The sequence below is a fragment of the Rana temporaria genome, chromosome 3 (genome assembly GCF_905171775.1).
Source record: "Rana temporaria chromosome 3, aRanTem1.1, whole genome shotgun sequence".
NCBI classification, from domain to species: Eukaryota; Metazoa; Chordata; class Amphibia; order Anura; family Ranidae; genus Rana; species Rana temporaria.
The window spans coordinates 230319364-230337503 of record NC_053491.1 but is presented as its reverse complement, the minus strand read 5'-3'; the positions used below and the strand labels follow the sequence as shown (position 1 = coordinate 230337503).

General features: G+C 41.4%; 1 protein-coding gene across 8 annotated transcripts in view; it reads left to right on the top strand.

Annotated features, from left to right (window-relative positions):
* The window catches only part of UIMC1 (ubiquitin interaction motif containing 1), a 165732-nt gene that overhangs the window by 37275 nt on the left and 110317 nt on the right, over positions 1–18140 (top strand). For 7 of the 8 annotated variants that reach the window (XR_005747931.1, XR_005747930.1, XM_040344406.1 and 4 more), the window contains 3 exons: positions 558–636; positions 4452–4579; positions 16864–17916. Coding sequence is in view for 6 of the 8 variants with exons in the window: in XM_040344406.1 (XP_040200340.1) it covers positions 558–636; positions 4452–4579; positions 16864–17916 (1260 nt within the window). In the remaining 2 variants the exon portion in view is untranslated. The remainder of the gene's footprint in view (positions 1–557; positions 637–4451; positions 4580–16863; positions 17917–18140) is intronic. The other variant, XM_040344412.1, reaches the window with a different exon arrangement.

The window sequence follows — 18140 nt, the reverse complement described above, 5'->3', positions numbered from 1 at the left end:
CCTTTTAACCATACGTAAAGTTATTTTTAGGACCTAGTTTTGTGAGGTCCCTTTACTGCCTGTAATTGAAGACTAGGTATTGAAATCATTGACGGGTCTAAGTAGAACAAGTTGTAAGCATTGGTGAGATCGGTTGGAAAGAATAATATCATTCATTTTGCTGAGAATTGCGTTTGACATCTAAATGTTCACTTAATAGCAACACAAAAAATTATGGACATGCAAGATGTATGGTAAAAGGAATTGTGTTTTTTTTTGTATATGCTTTTACTGTGATAGAGTTAATGTCCAAAATCCTTTAGATGCAATCCACGTTCATTACAATGGCATTTTCATTTTGTGTGCTTTTTTTTTTTTTTCTTCTGACTTTATTATGTTCTGTTACTATGCAATTGATATGGTTACCATGGAAACATAGTGACATTTAAATATTTTTTTACCTGAAAGTTATTTTATTTTAACATGCCATTTTCTATACCTTACAAAGACCTTAGTAAATAATAGCCTTTTTTCTTCTGTAGGCTTTTATAACATTGAAAGATTTTTTTTTTTAATAGGAGCTGGAGGAAGATGGTAATTCCCAGAAAAAGGTAGCAATCCATCGGAAAACTCTGTCAGTTAAACGAAAAATTGCACGTAAGTGTTTTGGAAGACGGTGGGAAAAAATGTTTGTAAGGTGCTTTTGTGTTACCATTGCAATTTTTCAGTTGTTAGGATGACCCAAAAACATGCAGCTTTGTTCTCCATTTAATCGCAGTGGTTGATTTTATAAAACTTTTTTTTTTGCGTATCGTTTCACTGTTCAGAGAATGTGAAAATGTGCCCCACCGTTTTTGGGATCAATAAATGTGTGAATGCTGCTATAAGTAATGTAAGTAGAATATTACTGTGTGCATACACAGAAGCGCTTATTGGAAAGGGCCTACAGCAGGCATGTCCAAAGTCCGACCCGCGGGCCAATTGTGGCCCCCATTCTGGTTTAATGTGGCCCCCCCTGGTAATTTGGATATATATAATTTATATAATTATATATATATATATATATATATATATCTATCTCTTTTGTGGCCCCCAGGGCCACAACAGATATATATACTGTATTTATCGGCGCTGCCTCAGAGGGGACAGGGAGGGGGGGAGTGAGTGCCGTCAAATTGCATACAGGAGAATCTCCTGTGTACTCTGCGGCATCTGTAATGGGAAGTCCCGTCTCCTGGGCTGCCATTGGACGACGACTCTGTTTATCATATGAGGAGAGACATTGTATTAAAGAGGCTGCTGTGTAAACAGGAGATTCTCCTGTATGTAATCTGTTGGCGCTCGTCCCGCCACCCCTGTCCCCCCGTCTCCTCCGAGGCTGCATTCAGGGCAATGGAGAGGCTGCATTCAGGGCAATGGAGAGGCTGCAGATGGGCACTGACCCTTATATTGCTTCACAGTTCTTTTATTTAAATTTTTGTTTTTCCCCTGAAACTTCCCTCCTAAAGTGAAGGTGCATATAAATACGGTATATCCAAATAACACGCCCAAGCTCATCCTATAGTCCTATATATCCAAATAACACGCCTGACCTCCTCTCTTCACCACACACAGCCACAAAGGCAAGACAATTCTTGTTGGGCAGTATAGTAGTGCTCAGACGAACACACTTAGACCGACTTTTAATGGTTCAAAGAATGTCAGTCAAAATAGTCGGCCCTCGCGCATTTTCACTTCATCAAATCTGGCCCTCTTTAAAAAAAAAAGTTTGCACACCCCTGGCCTACAGGATGGAAATGACTACTGGTCATGTGGTGTGGTCTCCCTTATACCACCTTGCTAAAGGGTTCTTTTAGGACACCTTCAGTTGTACAGGATCCCCTCCTGTACTGAAAATGCTTGGTTTAATTCCAGTGACACTATAAGCTTCTTTATCTGGTATCATCTAGCACTTTTCTTCTCAGCCTGACTGTCCCTGGGCTGTTTATCGGTTGCCTATTTTAGTTCTATTAACCATTTCAATACTGACCACTGCCCAGTCCAATTTTCAGCTTTTAGAGCTGTCGCATTTTAAATGACAATTGCGCGGTCATGCAACACTGTACCCAAACAAACGTTTTATCATTTTGTTCCCACAAATAGAGCTTTCTTTTGGTGGTATTTGAACACCTCTGGGATTTTTATTTTTTGCTAAACAAATAAAAAAAGACCGAAAATCTTGAAAAAATAAACAAACGTTTTTCTTTTGTTTCTGTCATAAAATTTTGTAAACAAGTATGTTTTATCCTTCACTGATGGGCACTGATGAGGGGGCACTAATATGCAGCACTGATGGGCACTGATGAGGTGGCACTAATGAGGTGACACTGGTGAGGTGGCACCAATATGCAGCACTGATGGGCATTGATAGGCAGGACTTATCGGTAGCACTGATAGGCACTTATAGGTGGCCCTGATAGGCAGCACTGATTAGGAGGCACTGGCAGGCATTACTGATGGGCACCTCTAATGGGCACTGATTGGCAACCCTGGTGGTCATGGGTGGGCATACCTGGTGGTTTTGGATGGGCATCTCTGGTGGGCACGGGTGGGCATCCTGGGGGGGGGGACTGCACTGATAATCAGTGCAACCCCCCCCCCGTCAGGAGAGCAGCCAATCGGCTCTCCTCTACTCGCATCTGTTGACGCGAGTACGGGAAAAAGCTGATAAACGGCTCTTCCTGTTTACACTGTGATGGGACACAGCTGATCACATGGTAAAGGGCCTACGTCGGAGGCTCTTTACCAAGATCGGTGATTCGGTGTGTCACACCAGTGATTGCCCTGCTGCGTGACCTCCGGCTTTTCCAGCTGGACGCCATATGACGTCCAGTCAGGATAACTTAAACACTTTGCGCACGACTTTCTGCTATATGGTCGGCGTGAAGTGGTTAATCATGGAGGCTCAGCATCACATGTGGGAGTTTTCTAGGATGGTCTGCATGCAACATCAGTCTGCCTATATTAATGCCCACTGTTCTGGACTGACATCCCCCCATCAAGGTGTTTTCATATTCAAAGATCTTTTCCCAGGACCCAGCCCACTGCTTGCATCAGGGCTGTAGACTCTTGAGAGGAGCACTGAGGCAGAGTGCTGAGATATTTGCAGGAAACGACATACTAGACATAATCTGAATAGAGATTACATCACTAGGTCTAAAAAATGTATTTGCAATGAAGAGATTTTATTTACATTTTTACTAAACCCAGGAGCCTGCATTCACAATATCTGGTCTCCCACAGCACACAGAACATCGAAATGCAATTATTTTAGTAAATATAAACTGCTAAATACCTTTCTTATTAGCAGTATATATCAGTCTTGTGACTTTTATCAGTGTCTGATTAAAGCTTGTAAAAGGGGTTTTCATTCTCCCCTGATTTTTTTATGAGCTGCATGACCCCTGACTTTGTCTGGACAGTGCTGATCGGCCATGTGCTGAACAAAAAAAAAAAAAAAAAACACATCTAGCAATACACACAACACTGAGCATATGCAGAGTGCCTGCCTCCAAGACACTGTACTTTCAACAGATTGATTGGGGGCAGTAAAAGAAGGGAGGGATCAGAGAAGACAGGATAAAACAGCCCTTTTACACAGTGCAGAGGATTAACCCTTTAGGTTCCACAGTGAGTATAACCAGCATGCTTTATTGCATATACAGACTGATTTTACTGTTGTAGGTTTAATAACACTTTAAATATTTCATTAGCATTGTGAGAAACATAAAGAACAATTTGAATGGCTTCTCAGAAGTAACCAGTGCAGTACAATGGAAGCCTAGCAGGTTATATCACATGGTGCATGAGATAAGGTGTCAGTTATACCTGAAACAGTTGTCGCATCCTTTGGCTTCTGCAGCTCTACAGATGGTTTGACTAATAAAATAAACCAATTAATTTTGAACCAGGATATTTAACCACTTGAGCCCCAGAAGATCTTACCCCCTTCATGGCCATTTTTTGCTATACCGCACTGAACTGGTAATTGCGCAAAAATATAATTTTTTTTTTTTTACACAAATGGAGCTTTCTTGTTGTGGTATTTGATCCCCACAGCGTTTTTTTATTTATTTTTTAAATTCCAACAGAAAAAGTCAGATCGGGCCTACACACGGTCGGAATTTCTGACCAAAATCTCACATGGTACTTTTCTTGTCGGAAATTACGACCGTGTCTACGCGGCATTTGGCCGGCCTTACTCACAAATGTCTTCTTCTTAAATACGTATGAATGACTCAATTGCATAAACCGTAAGCGTACTTTTTATCTGTCTGAAATTCATATTTTTGCTTTAAGATACAAAGGAAATGTTTTATGGCTGTTTTGTTTAATCGAACATCTGTTTGTAAAAGTACATTTTCCAGTAGGTGCTCACAGAGAAGTTATTCGCATAACAGTTTATTGATGCAATGTTTACCATTTTATTCCAGGGATGACTGAGGAGGAGCAGCTGGCCCTTGCAGTAAAAATTAGCCAGCAAGAACAGGCCAATCATGTGAAACACAGACAAGAAGAGGAAGAGGAGCTTTTGAGAAAAGCCATTGAGGAGAGTCTGCATGTAAATATAGAGAATCCTTTTTTTTTTCTGATCGGATATAGAGATAACTTTTAGAGAAGCAGGGGCATTATTGGGAATTGTTAAATTGTCTGCCCTGATCCCTCGCTCTGTATTAAAAAAATAATAATACTAATAACAAATTTATAAGAATGTTCTTACCTTAGTGTAGGTAGTTTCCTTGAAGGTTGCCGAAGAGCAGCACTGTATATTTGGCTGCATGGGGATCACCCTCCTGTAATCCCTATGTTACTTGTATATGCTATTATTTTGACAGTCAGTTGGTTTTAAAAGCAGAACTCTTATTCTCCAGCTGATAAGAAATATACTGCTTGTTTTTCTAGCAGATGATTCAACAGAAAATATAACTTTGAATATTAATGTTTTATTTGACCGTCATTAACTGTGAAGTAATTTTGGCGCTGAGTAGTGAATATAGGCCCAGGTTTACACTTTTTTTTTTCTTTAGAAAATATAACTTGCCTGATAGCCGGTTCACACTGGGGTAGCAGGACTTGCCCACGACTTCAGAGGCGACTTGCAAAATGACTTCTGTATTTGCGACCTTTTCCACATTTCAGGCTTCAAACATAAAGATATACAACTGTAATTTTTTTTTGAAGAATCAACAACAAGTGGGACACAATCATGAAGTGGGAACGAAATTTATTGGATATTTCAAACTTTTTTTAACAAATAAAAAACTGAAAAATTGGGCGTGCAAAATTATTCAGCCCCCTTAAGTTAATACTTTGTAGCGCCACCTTTTGCTGCGATTACAGCTGTAAGTCGCTTGGGGTATGTCTCTATCAGTTTTGCACATCGAGAGACTGAAATTGTTGCCCATTCCTCCTTGCAAAACCGCTCAAGCTCAGTGAGGTTGAATGGAGAGCGTTTGTGAACAGCAGGTTTCAGTTCTTTCCACAGATTCTCGATTGGATTCAGGTCTGGACTTTGACTTGGCCATTCTAACACCTGGATATGTTTATTTGTGAACCATTCCATTGTAGATTTTGCTTTTATGTTTTGGATCATTGTCTTGTTGGAAGACAAATCTCCGTCCCAGTCTCAGGTCTTTTGCAGACTCCATCAGGTCCTGGTATTTGGCTCCAGTCATCTTCCCATCAATTTTAACCATCTTCCCTGTCCCTGCTGAAGAAAAGCAGGCCCAAACCATGATGCTGCCACCACCATGTTTCACAGTGGGGATGGTGTGTTCAGGGTGATGAGCTGTGTTGCTTTTACGCCAAACATAACGTTTTGCATTGTTGCCAAAAAGTTAGATTTTGGTTTCATCTGACCAGAGCACCTTCTTCCACATGTTTGGTGTGTCTCCCAGGTGGCTTGTGGCAAACTTTAAACAACACTTTTTATGGATATCTTTAAGAAATGGCTTTCTTCTTGCCACTCTTCCATAAAGGCCAGATTTGTGCAGTATACGACTGATTGTTGTCCTATGGACAGAGTCTCCCACCTCAGCTGTAGATCTCTGCAGTTCATCCAGAGTGATCATGGGCCTCTTGGCTGCATCTCTGATCAGTCTTCTCTTTGTATGAGCTGAAAGTTTAGAGGGACGGCCAGGTCTTTGTAGATTTGCAGTGGTCTGATACTCCTTCCATTTCAATATTATCGCTTGCACAGTGCTCCTTGGGATGTTTAAAGCTTGGGAAATCTTTTTGTATCCAAATCTGGCTTTAAACTTCTCCACAACAGTATCTCGGACCTGCCTGATGTGTTCCTTGTTCTTCATGATGCTCTCTGCGCTTTAAACGGACCTCTGAGACTATCACAGTGCAGGTGCATTTATACGGAGACTTGATTACACACAGGTGGATTCTATTTATCATCATTAGTCATTTAGGTCAACATTGGATCATTCAGAGACCCTCACTGAACTTGTGGAGAGAGTTTGCTGCACTAAGAGTAAAGGGGCTGAATAATTTTGCACGCCCAATTTTTGGGTTTTTTATTTGTTAAAAAAGTTTGAAATATCCAATAAATTTCGTGCCACTTCATGATTGTGTCCCACTTGTTGATCCTTCAAAAAAAATTACAGTTTTATATGTTTATGTTTTGAAGCCTGAAATGTGGCAAAAGGTCGCAAAGTTCAAGGGGGCCGAATACTTTCGCAAGGCACTGTGTGTATACGTTTCTCTCTCTCTCTATATATATATATATATATATATATATATATATATATATATATATATATATATATATATATATATATATATATAGAGAGAGAGAGAGAGAGAGAGAGAGAGAGAGAGAGAGAGAGAGAGAGAGAGAGAGAGAGAGAGAGAGAGAGAGAGAGAGAGAGAGAGAGAGAGAGAGAGAGAGAGAGAGAGAGAGAGAGAGAGAGAGAGAGAGAGAGAGAGAGAGAGAGAGAGAATATGAGAGAGAGAGAGAGAGAGAGAGAATATGAGAGAGAGAGAGAGAGAGAGAGAATATGAGAGAGAGAGAGAGAGAGAATGAGAGAGAGAAAGAAAGAGAATGAGAGAGAGAATGAGAGAGAGAGAGAAAGAAAGAAAGAGAATGAGAGAGAGAGAGAAAGAAAGAAAGAGAATGAGAGAGAGAGAGAGAGAAAGAAAGAGAATGAGAGAGAGAGAGAGAGAAAGAAAGAGAATGAGAGAGAGAGAGAGAGAAAGAAAGAGAATGAGAGAGAGAGAGAGAGAAAGAAAGAGAATGAGAGAGAGAGAGAGAGAAAGAAAGAGAATGAGAGAGAGAGAGAGAGAAAGAAAGAGAAAGAGAGAGAGAGAGAGAGAAAGAAAGAGAAAGAGAGAGAGAGAGAGAGAAAGAAAGAGAATGAGAGAGAGAGAGAGAGAAAGAAAGAGAATGAGAGAGAGAGAAAATGAGAGAGAGAGAATATATATATATCTTAAAATTTATTTTTTCCCGACGCTGCCTGCACAGTAACTTCCTATTAAATCGGGTCTTGGCATTCTGCATGGAGGGTGTAAATAACTTGGGAAACTGCTGCCATCAGAAGAAGGTAAATGGGCAGAGGGAGAGGGTTTCGTTTTAAAATAGATTAGTAGGTTTACTTGAGGGCTGGAGACTTTTTAATCCCAATGTGAACCTGAATTATTTTTTTTTTTAAATAATAAACATGTTATACTTCGAATCCTCCTCCTCTCTGGTCCCTCTTCACTGCTGCTGGCCCCTCCCTCCTCTTGAGAGTTAGCAGCTTGCTATGGAGACACCCGAGCCGAGTCACAGCTCCGTGTGTCCATTCAAACACAGAGCTGCGGTTTGCCGCCCCCTCTCTCTTGATTGGCTAACCGACTTTGATTGACAGCAGTGGGAGCCAATGGCGCCGCTGCTGTGTCTCAGCCAATCAGGAGGGAGAGTCTTGGGCGGCTGAGGGACTCTTGTACATTGCTGGATAGAGATGGACCTCAGGTAAGTATTAGGGGGGGCTGCTGCTCACATAATACTTTTTTTCTTAATGCATTAAGATAATAAAAACTTCCAGTCAGTGCCCATCCACAATGTCTGCCAGTGCCACAAGGGATGCCTATCGGTGCCATCTATCAGTGACGCATATCGGTCCCCCGTATCAGTGCCACTTATAAGTGCCACCCATGAGTACCCATCAGTGCTGCCTGTCAATGCCCATCAGTGCTGCATATCAGTGCCGCCTATCAGCGCCCATCGTCGGTGCCGCCTTATCAGTGCCGCCTTATTGGTGTCCATCAGTGAAGGAGAAAACATACTTATTTACAACATTTTATAACAGAAACAAAGAAAAAACTTTTTTATTTCTAGTCTTTATTTGTTTCGCAAAAAATAAAAACCGAAGAGGTTATCAAATACCACCAAAAGAAAGCTCTATTTGTGGGAACAAAATGATAAAAATTATGTTCGGGTACAGTGTAGCATGACCGCACAATTGTCGTTTAAACGGCGATAGTGCTGAAAGCTGAAAATTTGCTTGGGCAGGAAGGGGGGTAAGTGCCTGGTATTGAAGTGGTTAAATTAAGACCAAATTTCAACTTTCTGGGCACATTATATAACAAACCATTTATTTATTAATGGGTGACACAGAAATAATGGTAAGACAGCTGATCCAATGTTGTTTTGCTTTGCAAGGCTCGGATGGTCTTTTCTTTTACATACAGGCATACCCTACTTTTAAGTACACAATGGGGGTTTATTTACTAAAGGTGAAAAGCGCAAAATCAGGCTCACTTCTGCATAAAAACCAATGAGCTTCTAACCCCAGCTTGTTCAATTAAGCTAAAACCTGAAAAGTCATGGGTTTTTAAGCAGAAGTGAGCCTGATTTTGCACTTTCCAGCTTTAGTAAATAAACCCCATTGTGTACTTAAAAGTGGGGTATGCCTGTATGCATCGGTGTATAGAACTGAAGTGCTCAGATTGTTACACTGCATAGTGTTAGACAAACAGTTAAAAATAATTTTCCAGGAAGGCATATCTGTTATTCACATTTATAACCAATGAGTAGACAAATGAACTGTATTTCTTGCTCATAAACTACACCTAATGGAAAACTGAACTGACATTATTATACAGTTGCAATAAAAAGTATGTGAACCCTTATGGAATGATATGGATTTCTGCACAAATGGGTCAAAAAAATTTGATCTGATCTTCATCTAAGTCACAACAATAGACAATCACAGTCTGTTTAAACTAATAACACACAAACAATTTAATGTTACCATGTTTTTATTGAACAATTGGACTCCTGTTGGCTGACACTTCACTCCAATCAATGAGATGAGATGGGAGGTGTTGGTTACAGCTGCTCCGCCCTATAAAAAACACACACCAGTTCTGGGTTTGCTTTTCACAAAAAGCATTGCCTGATGTAAATGATGCCTCACACAAAAGAGCTCTCAGAAGACCTACTATTAAGAATTGTTGACTTGCATAATGCTGAAACGGGTTATAAAAGTGTCTCCAAAGTCTTGCTGTTGATCAGTCCACGGTAAGACAAATTGTCTATGAATGGAGAAAGTTCAGCACTGCTGCTACTCTCCCTAGGAGTGGCCGTCCTGTAAAGATGACTGCAACAGCACAGCGTAGACTGCTCAATGAGGTGAAGAAGAATCCCAGAGTGTCAGCTAAAGACTTACAAAAGTCTCTGGCAAATGCTAACATCCCTGTTAGCGAATCTACTATACGTAAAACACTAAGCAAGAATGGATTTCATGGAAGGATACCACAGAAGACACTGCTGTCCAAAAATAACATTGCTGCACGTTTACAGTTTGCACAAGAGCACCTGGATGTTCCACAGCAGTACTGGCAAAATATTCTGTGGACAGATGAAACCAAAGTTGAGTTGCTTGTAGGGGTGCAACGGATCGTCACCGATCCGTGATCCGAACGGGTCACCCCGTTCGGATCGGCACACCCCGCGATTCGCGGAGCGCTCCGGAGCCTAGGCCTAGGAAAGTCCCCGGCTTCGGCCTAGCTCCGGAGCGGCGGCCATCTTGCTCCACCCAGTCTGCTTGCCAGAGCCCAGCGTGACACGCCTCCCCGGGGAGGCGTGTCACGCTGTGCACTGGGCTCTGGCAAGCAGACTTGGAGAGGGAAAAAAAAAGAGCACTCAGCACTCAATCAACTAAGTTCACTCTGGAACCCATCTCCATCGATACCACCAAAAATATCATTGGTGCGTTGCGGAACAGCACAGCACCCAATGACATCATTCCCACCAAGCTGCTGAAGGAATGTGCCGACATTCTGGCGCCTCCCATCACACAGCTTATAAATCAGTCATTTAAGGAAGGCATAGTGCCATCCCTGCTGAAAGAGGGCACAATCCAGCCCATCTTGAAAAAACCTAACTTGGATCCCAAGGACCCAACTCACCGCCGTCCCATAACAGGCCTAAACGTTCTCTCCAAGATAATGGAGAAAGTAGTGGTACAACAGCTGCAACAGCATCTAGATACCCACAATCTGCTTGATCCATTTCAATCAGGTTTCCGTCCCGGACAGAAACGGCCTTACTCAAAATATGGGACGATGCCCTCGAGGCCGCAGACGAGGGAAAATCCTGTCTCCTGGTTCTGCTGGACCTAAGCGCAGCCTTTGACACAGTAGACCACAAAATGTTACTGATGCGACTGGCCGAGGTAGCCAGAATCGCAGAAGGTGATTTACCATGGTTTTCCTCCTTTCTTGAAAACCGATCACAAACAGTGAAACTGGGATCTTTCACGTCGGAAAAACGCACGGTGTCATGCGGAGTCCCCCAGGGATCCCCCCTGTCACCGGTACTGTTCAACATCTATCTTCGCCCTCTCTTTGATATTATCAGTAGCCAAGAACTACTTTATCACTCTTATGCAGACGATACTCAACTGTATTTTCGCATCTGCAACAAAAAGGATCATCATCTCAGTTTAGAGAAATGTCTCTCTTTGATAGAAAACTGGATGACTAAGAGTTATCTTAAACTCAACAGTTCCAAAACAGAACTTCTTATGTTTCACGCCAGCCGAAAGAGTCAACTGGCAACAACCTGGACACCGCCGCCCATTCTGGGCCAAAGCATCACCCCTAGCTCCAAAGTCAAAAGTCTAGGAGTCATTTTTGACACCTTCATGACAATGGACGCACAAATAGGGTCAGTAGTCAGCGGATCGCACCATTTGTTGCGCCTACTACGCAGACTTATTCCATTTATCCCCAAAGAAGACGTAGCAGTCGTGGTGGGAACAATCGTGAATTCCAGACTGGACTATGCAAATGCCCTTTACCTCGGGCTCCCAAAGTACCAAATCGCTCGTCTGCAAGTCGTACAGAATACGGCCGCCAGACTGGTGACTGGGAAAAAAACATGGGAATCAATCTCACCTTCGCTGAGAACCCTTCACTGGCTGCCAGTAAAAGACAGAATTGTATTTAAAGCACTCTGCCTGACACATAAGTGCATCCATGGGAAGGCGCCGCAATATCTTTGCGACAAGATAGAACCTCACAATTCTAATCGCGTTCTGCGATCCACTGACCAAAATCTGGTCAAGGTGCCAAAAACCAAATACAAGTCCAAAGGAGAAAGAAGGTTTGCTTTTCAAGGTCCGAGACTATGAAACGCTTTACCAACCAGCGTTCGGTTGGAGGAAAACCACCTGACTTTCAGAAGACGGATTAAAACTCTGCTCTTTTGATGTCATGAGACACGAAACATCAAGCGCCCAGAGGCGATTCAGTTCGCATGTGCCGCGCTATATACGTTTTTCATTCATTCATTCATTCATTCAGCACAGTAGCAATTCACAAGGGTGGATTAAAGAGGCTTGTTAAAGAGACTTGTTAAAAGTACAATCTTGCTGTTTTTACAGCAAGATTATTTAATTATTTACTACTACTGCATGTTATTTCCCCCCAGTTCTGACAATGACTATAAAGTGTGTGTGTGTGATTATATTTATATATATATATATATATAATATAATTTTTTTTTTTTTTTGGACCGATGAAAATGGACTTTTTTTTTTTTTTTTTTTTTTTTTGCTGATCCGATCCGTGACTCCTGATCCGAGGATTGATCCGATCCGTGAGTTTTTCGATCCGTTGCACCCCTAGTTGTTTGGAAGAAACACACAACACTGTATGGAGAAAGAGGCACAGCACACCAACATCAAAACCTCATCCCAACTGTGAACTATAGTGGTGGGGGCATCATGGTTTGGGGCTGCTTTGCTGCATCAGGGCCTGAACGAATTGCTGTCATCAAAGAAAAAATGAATTCCCAAGTTTATCAAGACATTTTGAAGGAGAACTTAAGGCCATCTGTCCACCAGCTGAAGCTCAACAGAAGATGGGTGTTGCAACAGGACAATGACCCAAAGCATAGAAGTAAATAAATCAATAACAGAATGGCTTAAACCGAAGAAAATATGCCTTCTGGAGTGGCCCAGTCAGAGTCCTGACCTCAACCCGATTGAGATGCTGTGGCATGACCTCAAGAAAGCGATTTACACCAGACATCCCAAGAATATTGCTGAACTGAAACCGTTCTGTAAAGAGGAATGGTCAAGAATTACTCCTGACCATTGTGCACGTCTGATCTGCTACTAAAGGAAACGTTTGGTTGAAGTTATTGCTGCCAAAGGAGGTTCAACCAGTTATTCAATCCAAGGGTTCACATACTTTTTACACCTGCACTGTGAATGTTTACATGGTGTGTTCAATAAAAACATGGTAACATTTAATTATTTGTGTGTTATTAGTTTAAGCAGATTGTGATTGTCTATTGTTGTGACTTATATGAAGATCAGATCACATTTTATGACCAATTTGTGCAGAAATCCATATAATTCCAAAAGGGTTCACATACTTTTTTTGCAACTGTAAGTATAGAGTTTGAATAATTATTTTTCTGAACCTGTATTCATTGGTTTTAGATGATGCGCGATACACGTTTAGATACAATTGCTGTCTATAGAGAAGGTTGGTGTCAAAGTGTTAAAGTTATCCCCATCACAATGGCCACCTATAGTTCATTAATAAATGGATATCATTTTTATTATTTGAAAGCATCTTTTTTTTTTTTTTAATTGTTTGTGCCACTTCCTGTCCCGGCCACGTAGGCGAGCAATGTCATTAGGGTGTCCCATTGTTTCATGGGATATAAGCATCATCAATCCCACAAGTCTTTGGGCATCCTAAGAGTCTAATATTGTGGTATTTCTGTGCCAGAAATGACGCCATTGGGAGGATTTGCTATGGCAACTTGTATACAATCGGGTTACCCACGCTATGTGCTTACTGGGCATGCTTGAGAATCGGATGTGCATGCTGAGTAGCCAGATGCACAAATTTCAGGAAGTATGCAGCACCGGCTTCGACTGCCATTAGCATGGATGCTGGCACACTGCAGGTATGTGCTATTTAGCACACAAACACAAAAACGCTGCACTTTACTGTAAATTAAGTGCCTAATAACATCGCTCCATACGGATAGTGCAAGTGTTTTTTTAGAAATTATGTGATGAGACTGAAACTCCTTTTTAATAAGCCAAAGGACGTGCCTATGTCAGAAAGCATTTGGCTGATGCTCAGCATCTGCTATACAGAGTTATTTTTAATGGTGGAACATACCGTACATACTGCATTTGTTTTTATACAATTCTGACATAGAAGAAAGTGGGTCCAACATGTACTGGAATACAAATCCCTTTAACAGCTAATCTCAAAGGGTTTTGAAGTTTTTAATTTAAATGTTCGTCTTCTTGCTTGATGAGCACACTTCCATGTCTTGCTGCTGTTTTCATATTTTCTTGCAATGGCTGCTCTCCTATCGTACCTTTTTTGTATAGGGAATCTTTGTGTGGTTATCCCCTACAGCTAGTAGGTTGTGTGGCTTGGGAGAGAGGGGAGAGTAACGGAACCACTCTCAGGAGCTGCATTTCAGACATAAATAAAGTTGTAGCTAGGCCTGTGGGCCTTAAGCCGGCCATAGACGGTTTGAGTCTCAGCTGTTTTAGCAGGGACCAGACGAGATTCGAACCATGCATGGGCAAGCTGATGTACAGTGATGAAAATAAGTATTTGAACACCCTGCTATTTTGCAAGTTCTCCCACTTGGAAATCATGGAGGGGTCTGAAATTGTTATCGTAGGTGCATGTCCACTGTGAGAGACATAATCAAAAAAAAAAAATCCAGAAATCACAATGTATGATTTTTTTAACTATTTATTTGTATGATACAGCTGCAAATAAGTATTTGAACACCTGAGAAAATCAATGTTAATATTTGGTACAGTAGCCTTTGTTTGCAATTACAGAGGTCAAACATTTCTTGTAGTTTTTCACCAGGTTTGCACACACTGGAGGAGGGATTTTGGCCCACTCCTCCACACAGATCTTCTCTAGATCAGTCAGGTTTCTGGGCTGTTGCTGAGAAACACGGAGTTTGAGCTCCCTCCAAAGATTCTCTATTGGGTTTAGGTCTGGAGACTGGCTAGGCCACGCCAGAACCTTGATATGCTTCTTACAGAGCCACTCCTTGGTTATCCTGGCTGTGTGCTTCGGGTCATTGTCATGTTGGAAGACCCAGCCTCGACCCATCTTCAAAGCTCTAACTGAGGGAAGGAGGTTGTTGCCCAAAATCTCGCAATACATGGCCCCGGTCATCCTCTCCTTAATACAGTACAGTCGCCCTGTCCCATGTGCAGAAAAACACCCCCAAAGCATGATGCTACCACCCCCATGCTTCACAGTAGGGATGGCGTTCTTGGGATGGTACTCATCATTCTTCTTCCTCCAAACACGGTTAGTGGAATTATGACCAAAAAGTTATATTTTGGTCTCATCTGACCACATGACTTTCTCCCATGACTCCTCTGGATCATCCAAATGGTCATTGGCAAACTTAAGACGGGCCTTGACATGTGCTGGTTTAAGCAGGGGTACCTTCCGTGCCATGCATGATTTCAAACCATGACATCTTAGTGTATTACCAACAGTAACCTTGGAAACGGTGGTCCCAGCTCTTTTCAGGTCATTGACCAGCTCCTCCCGTGTAGTCCTGGGCTGATTTCTCACCTTTCTTAGGATCATTGAGACCCCACGAGGTGAGATTTTGCATGGAGCCCCAGTCCGAGGGAGATTGACAGTCATGTTTAGCTTCTTCCATTTTCTAATGATTGCTCCAACAGTGGACCTTTTTTCACCAAGCTGCTTGGCAATTTCCCCGTAGCCCTTTCCAGCCTTGTGGAGGTGTACAATTTTGTCTCTAGTGTCTTTGGACAGCTCTTTGGTCTTGGCCATGTTAGTAGTTGGATTCTTACTGATTGTATGGGGTGGACAGGTGTCTTTATGCAGCTAATGACCTCGAACAGGTGCATCTAATTTAGGATAATAAATGGAGTGGAGGTGGACATTTTAAAGGCAGACTAACAGGTCTTTGAGGGTCAGAATTCTAGCTGATAGACAGGTGTTCAAATACTTATTTGCAGCTGTATCATACAAATAAATAGTTAAAAAATCATAAATTGTGATTTCTGGAAAAAAAAATTTTGATTATGTCTCTCACAGTGGACATGCACCTACGATGACAATTTCAGACCCCTCCATGATTTCCAAGTGGGAGAACTTGCAAAATAGCAGGGTGTTCAAATACTTATTTTCCTCACTGTACCAAGTTGACTGATCGATCAACTTGGGTTCAACCAGCATGTCAGATTTTTACATTCGATCATCAGCAGTAATCGCTGTTTTCTCCTGGCAGGGAGGACTCTGTGTGTGCACCCACCTGGAAAATACAGTAGCTCTGCGGGAGGCTCTCCCCCATCAACAGTGAATTTCTTTCCTGCAAGCACAGGAAAATCCCTCCATTTATGGACCGGCTTTCGTTTTTCCAAACATGTAGTAAAATGATGGATGTGGACATGACAAAAGCCATAAAATTTTGTTTACTATCAGAACCTATCATTCAGCGAAATGGATCAAAGTGCTTTTAAAGGACCAATGGTGTTTGCAAATTTTGTCTCTAAAGTTGCTAAAGATATGCTATTGGCTCACTCAATACAGAACTGAGCGGTCTCTTGCTTTACAGGCAATATTGTTGGGGACAAATTATATATAAAAGTGCACTAACACCTGTTTAAAGAGATAAGTGATTGAATATATAAAGCAGCGCTTGCAAAACTAAGAGATAAATAAATTGTGAATAAATATATATACACAAAATAACAGTGTAAATGGTAATCATAAACTAATCATAAACTAAAAGTGAAAAATAACCATACATGGATGTTTAGGCGGATAAATAATATATCAAAAACCCGTGAAAAAATAAGTGTTCAAAAGTGACAAAAATAAAGTTCTTAAGTGTTTGGTTTCTTCCTCAAATTTCTTCCACCACACCACAGTGTTCAGTGAATCCTCCACCCCTCAGAAAAACGCACTCACCAGAACGATTGGCCTCACACAAATTTCGGCTGGTTCAGCAGGAACCGGCTAAGATTCGAACCATGTATAGGCAGGCTAAGTTGGTCACTCAACACGGGTACAACCAGCCTGTCCGATTTTACATGTGACTATTGCCAGTGGTTGTTTAAAGCTACTAGCAATAATCACTGTGTTCTCCTGGTGGGGACATCTACCCCTCCTACTAGGAGAACACAATAGCTTTACGGGAGGGCTTGTCTCATCAACAATGACTGTGTCGATGAGGGAATTTAGCTATTTTTTTGTTGCAGCAAAGAAAATTTCTCTGTCTATGGCTGACTTGAAAGTTCATATGTCTGTAATGATGACATTTTTGATCACCTATCAATAAACTGTCTGCATTTTTTTCAGAGTTGTAAAAGTCCTAATAGATCACCAATTGTCACAGTTCGTGATCTATCAAACGAGGCATCTTCTGGTGAAGAGGGCATGGCTTTAGATGAACAGAATAAAGAACATTTGTCACAGCAGTCTCAGATTTTAGCTCAAGACTCTCCACAAAACCCCAAGGTGCTTTTGAAACGTTTAAGTCAAGACATAGTGGAGAGTCCCAGCGTTATTTTGTCTCCGAACTGCAAAGATCCTTTACCATGTACAGAAAGCTGCAAGGCATCTTCTTTGTCTCCAAGTATAAATGACTTGGCCTACATGTCACCTTCTACAGCTCCTTTAAGTCCTGTTTTTCCAGTAAATTCTCCATATGCACGTAAAATGTTACCCTGTAGATTATTTCAGGACAAAAGCACAAGTGCTGCAACGTTACCAGATAAAACAGAGGGACACGCTTTACATTGTTCAGAAAGTACACAGTTGGATTCCTCTTCATTGATATCTGCTTCAAATAAGTCGGAACTCACAGAAGGTGCAAGTTCATTGCATAGCGCCAGTGTTTGTTTGCAGGGGTCAGGCATCGGAAATACCTCAGTGAATAATAAGGATGCTTTTTCCAAGCATGCCTGTCAAAGTTCTGCCAAAAAACAACAAAATGACAGTAGTGTCCATTACTACTGGGGTATACCTTTCTGTCCAAATGGTGGGGATCCTAATGCATATACTCAAGTCATACTTTGTCAACTGGAGGTGTATGAGAAAAGTCTAAAAAAATCTCAGCTACAGCTCTTAAAGAAAACGGAATATGGTGAACCTATTGATCTAGCAGCTTCATCAGAAAGAGGCGACCATGCAAAAGACAACCAGGGCAGCCTCAGCCAGGAAGATACAGAGGAGATTATAGAATGTGGTGACCATCAGAAACCACAACAGAGTGAGATGGAACCTTCAGAAGAGACTGATAGTTCTGACATGCAGCCTGGTCCAAGCAAGCGGTCAAAGGCTTCTTGTAGCCATTTCCAGGAAGATGACTATTCCTGTCATTCTGAAAGACAAGTGAAAAGTCAGTCACATGTAAGTATTTTAACTTCTATTTTTAAAGTGGCATTAAACCAAAAACCCAAAATGATATATTTTGCAGCTTACAAGTAGAGGTGCACTGAAATGAAAATGTTGGTACTGAAACCAAAAATTCAGGATGCACCTAGCCGAAAACCGAAAATTACAGTTTTAAGAAAATTATATTTTTATAAATAATTGTATTTCATTCAATTTTTTAATTAATATCTTGAACTTAA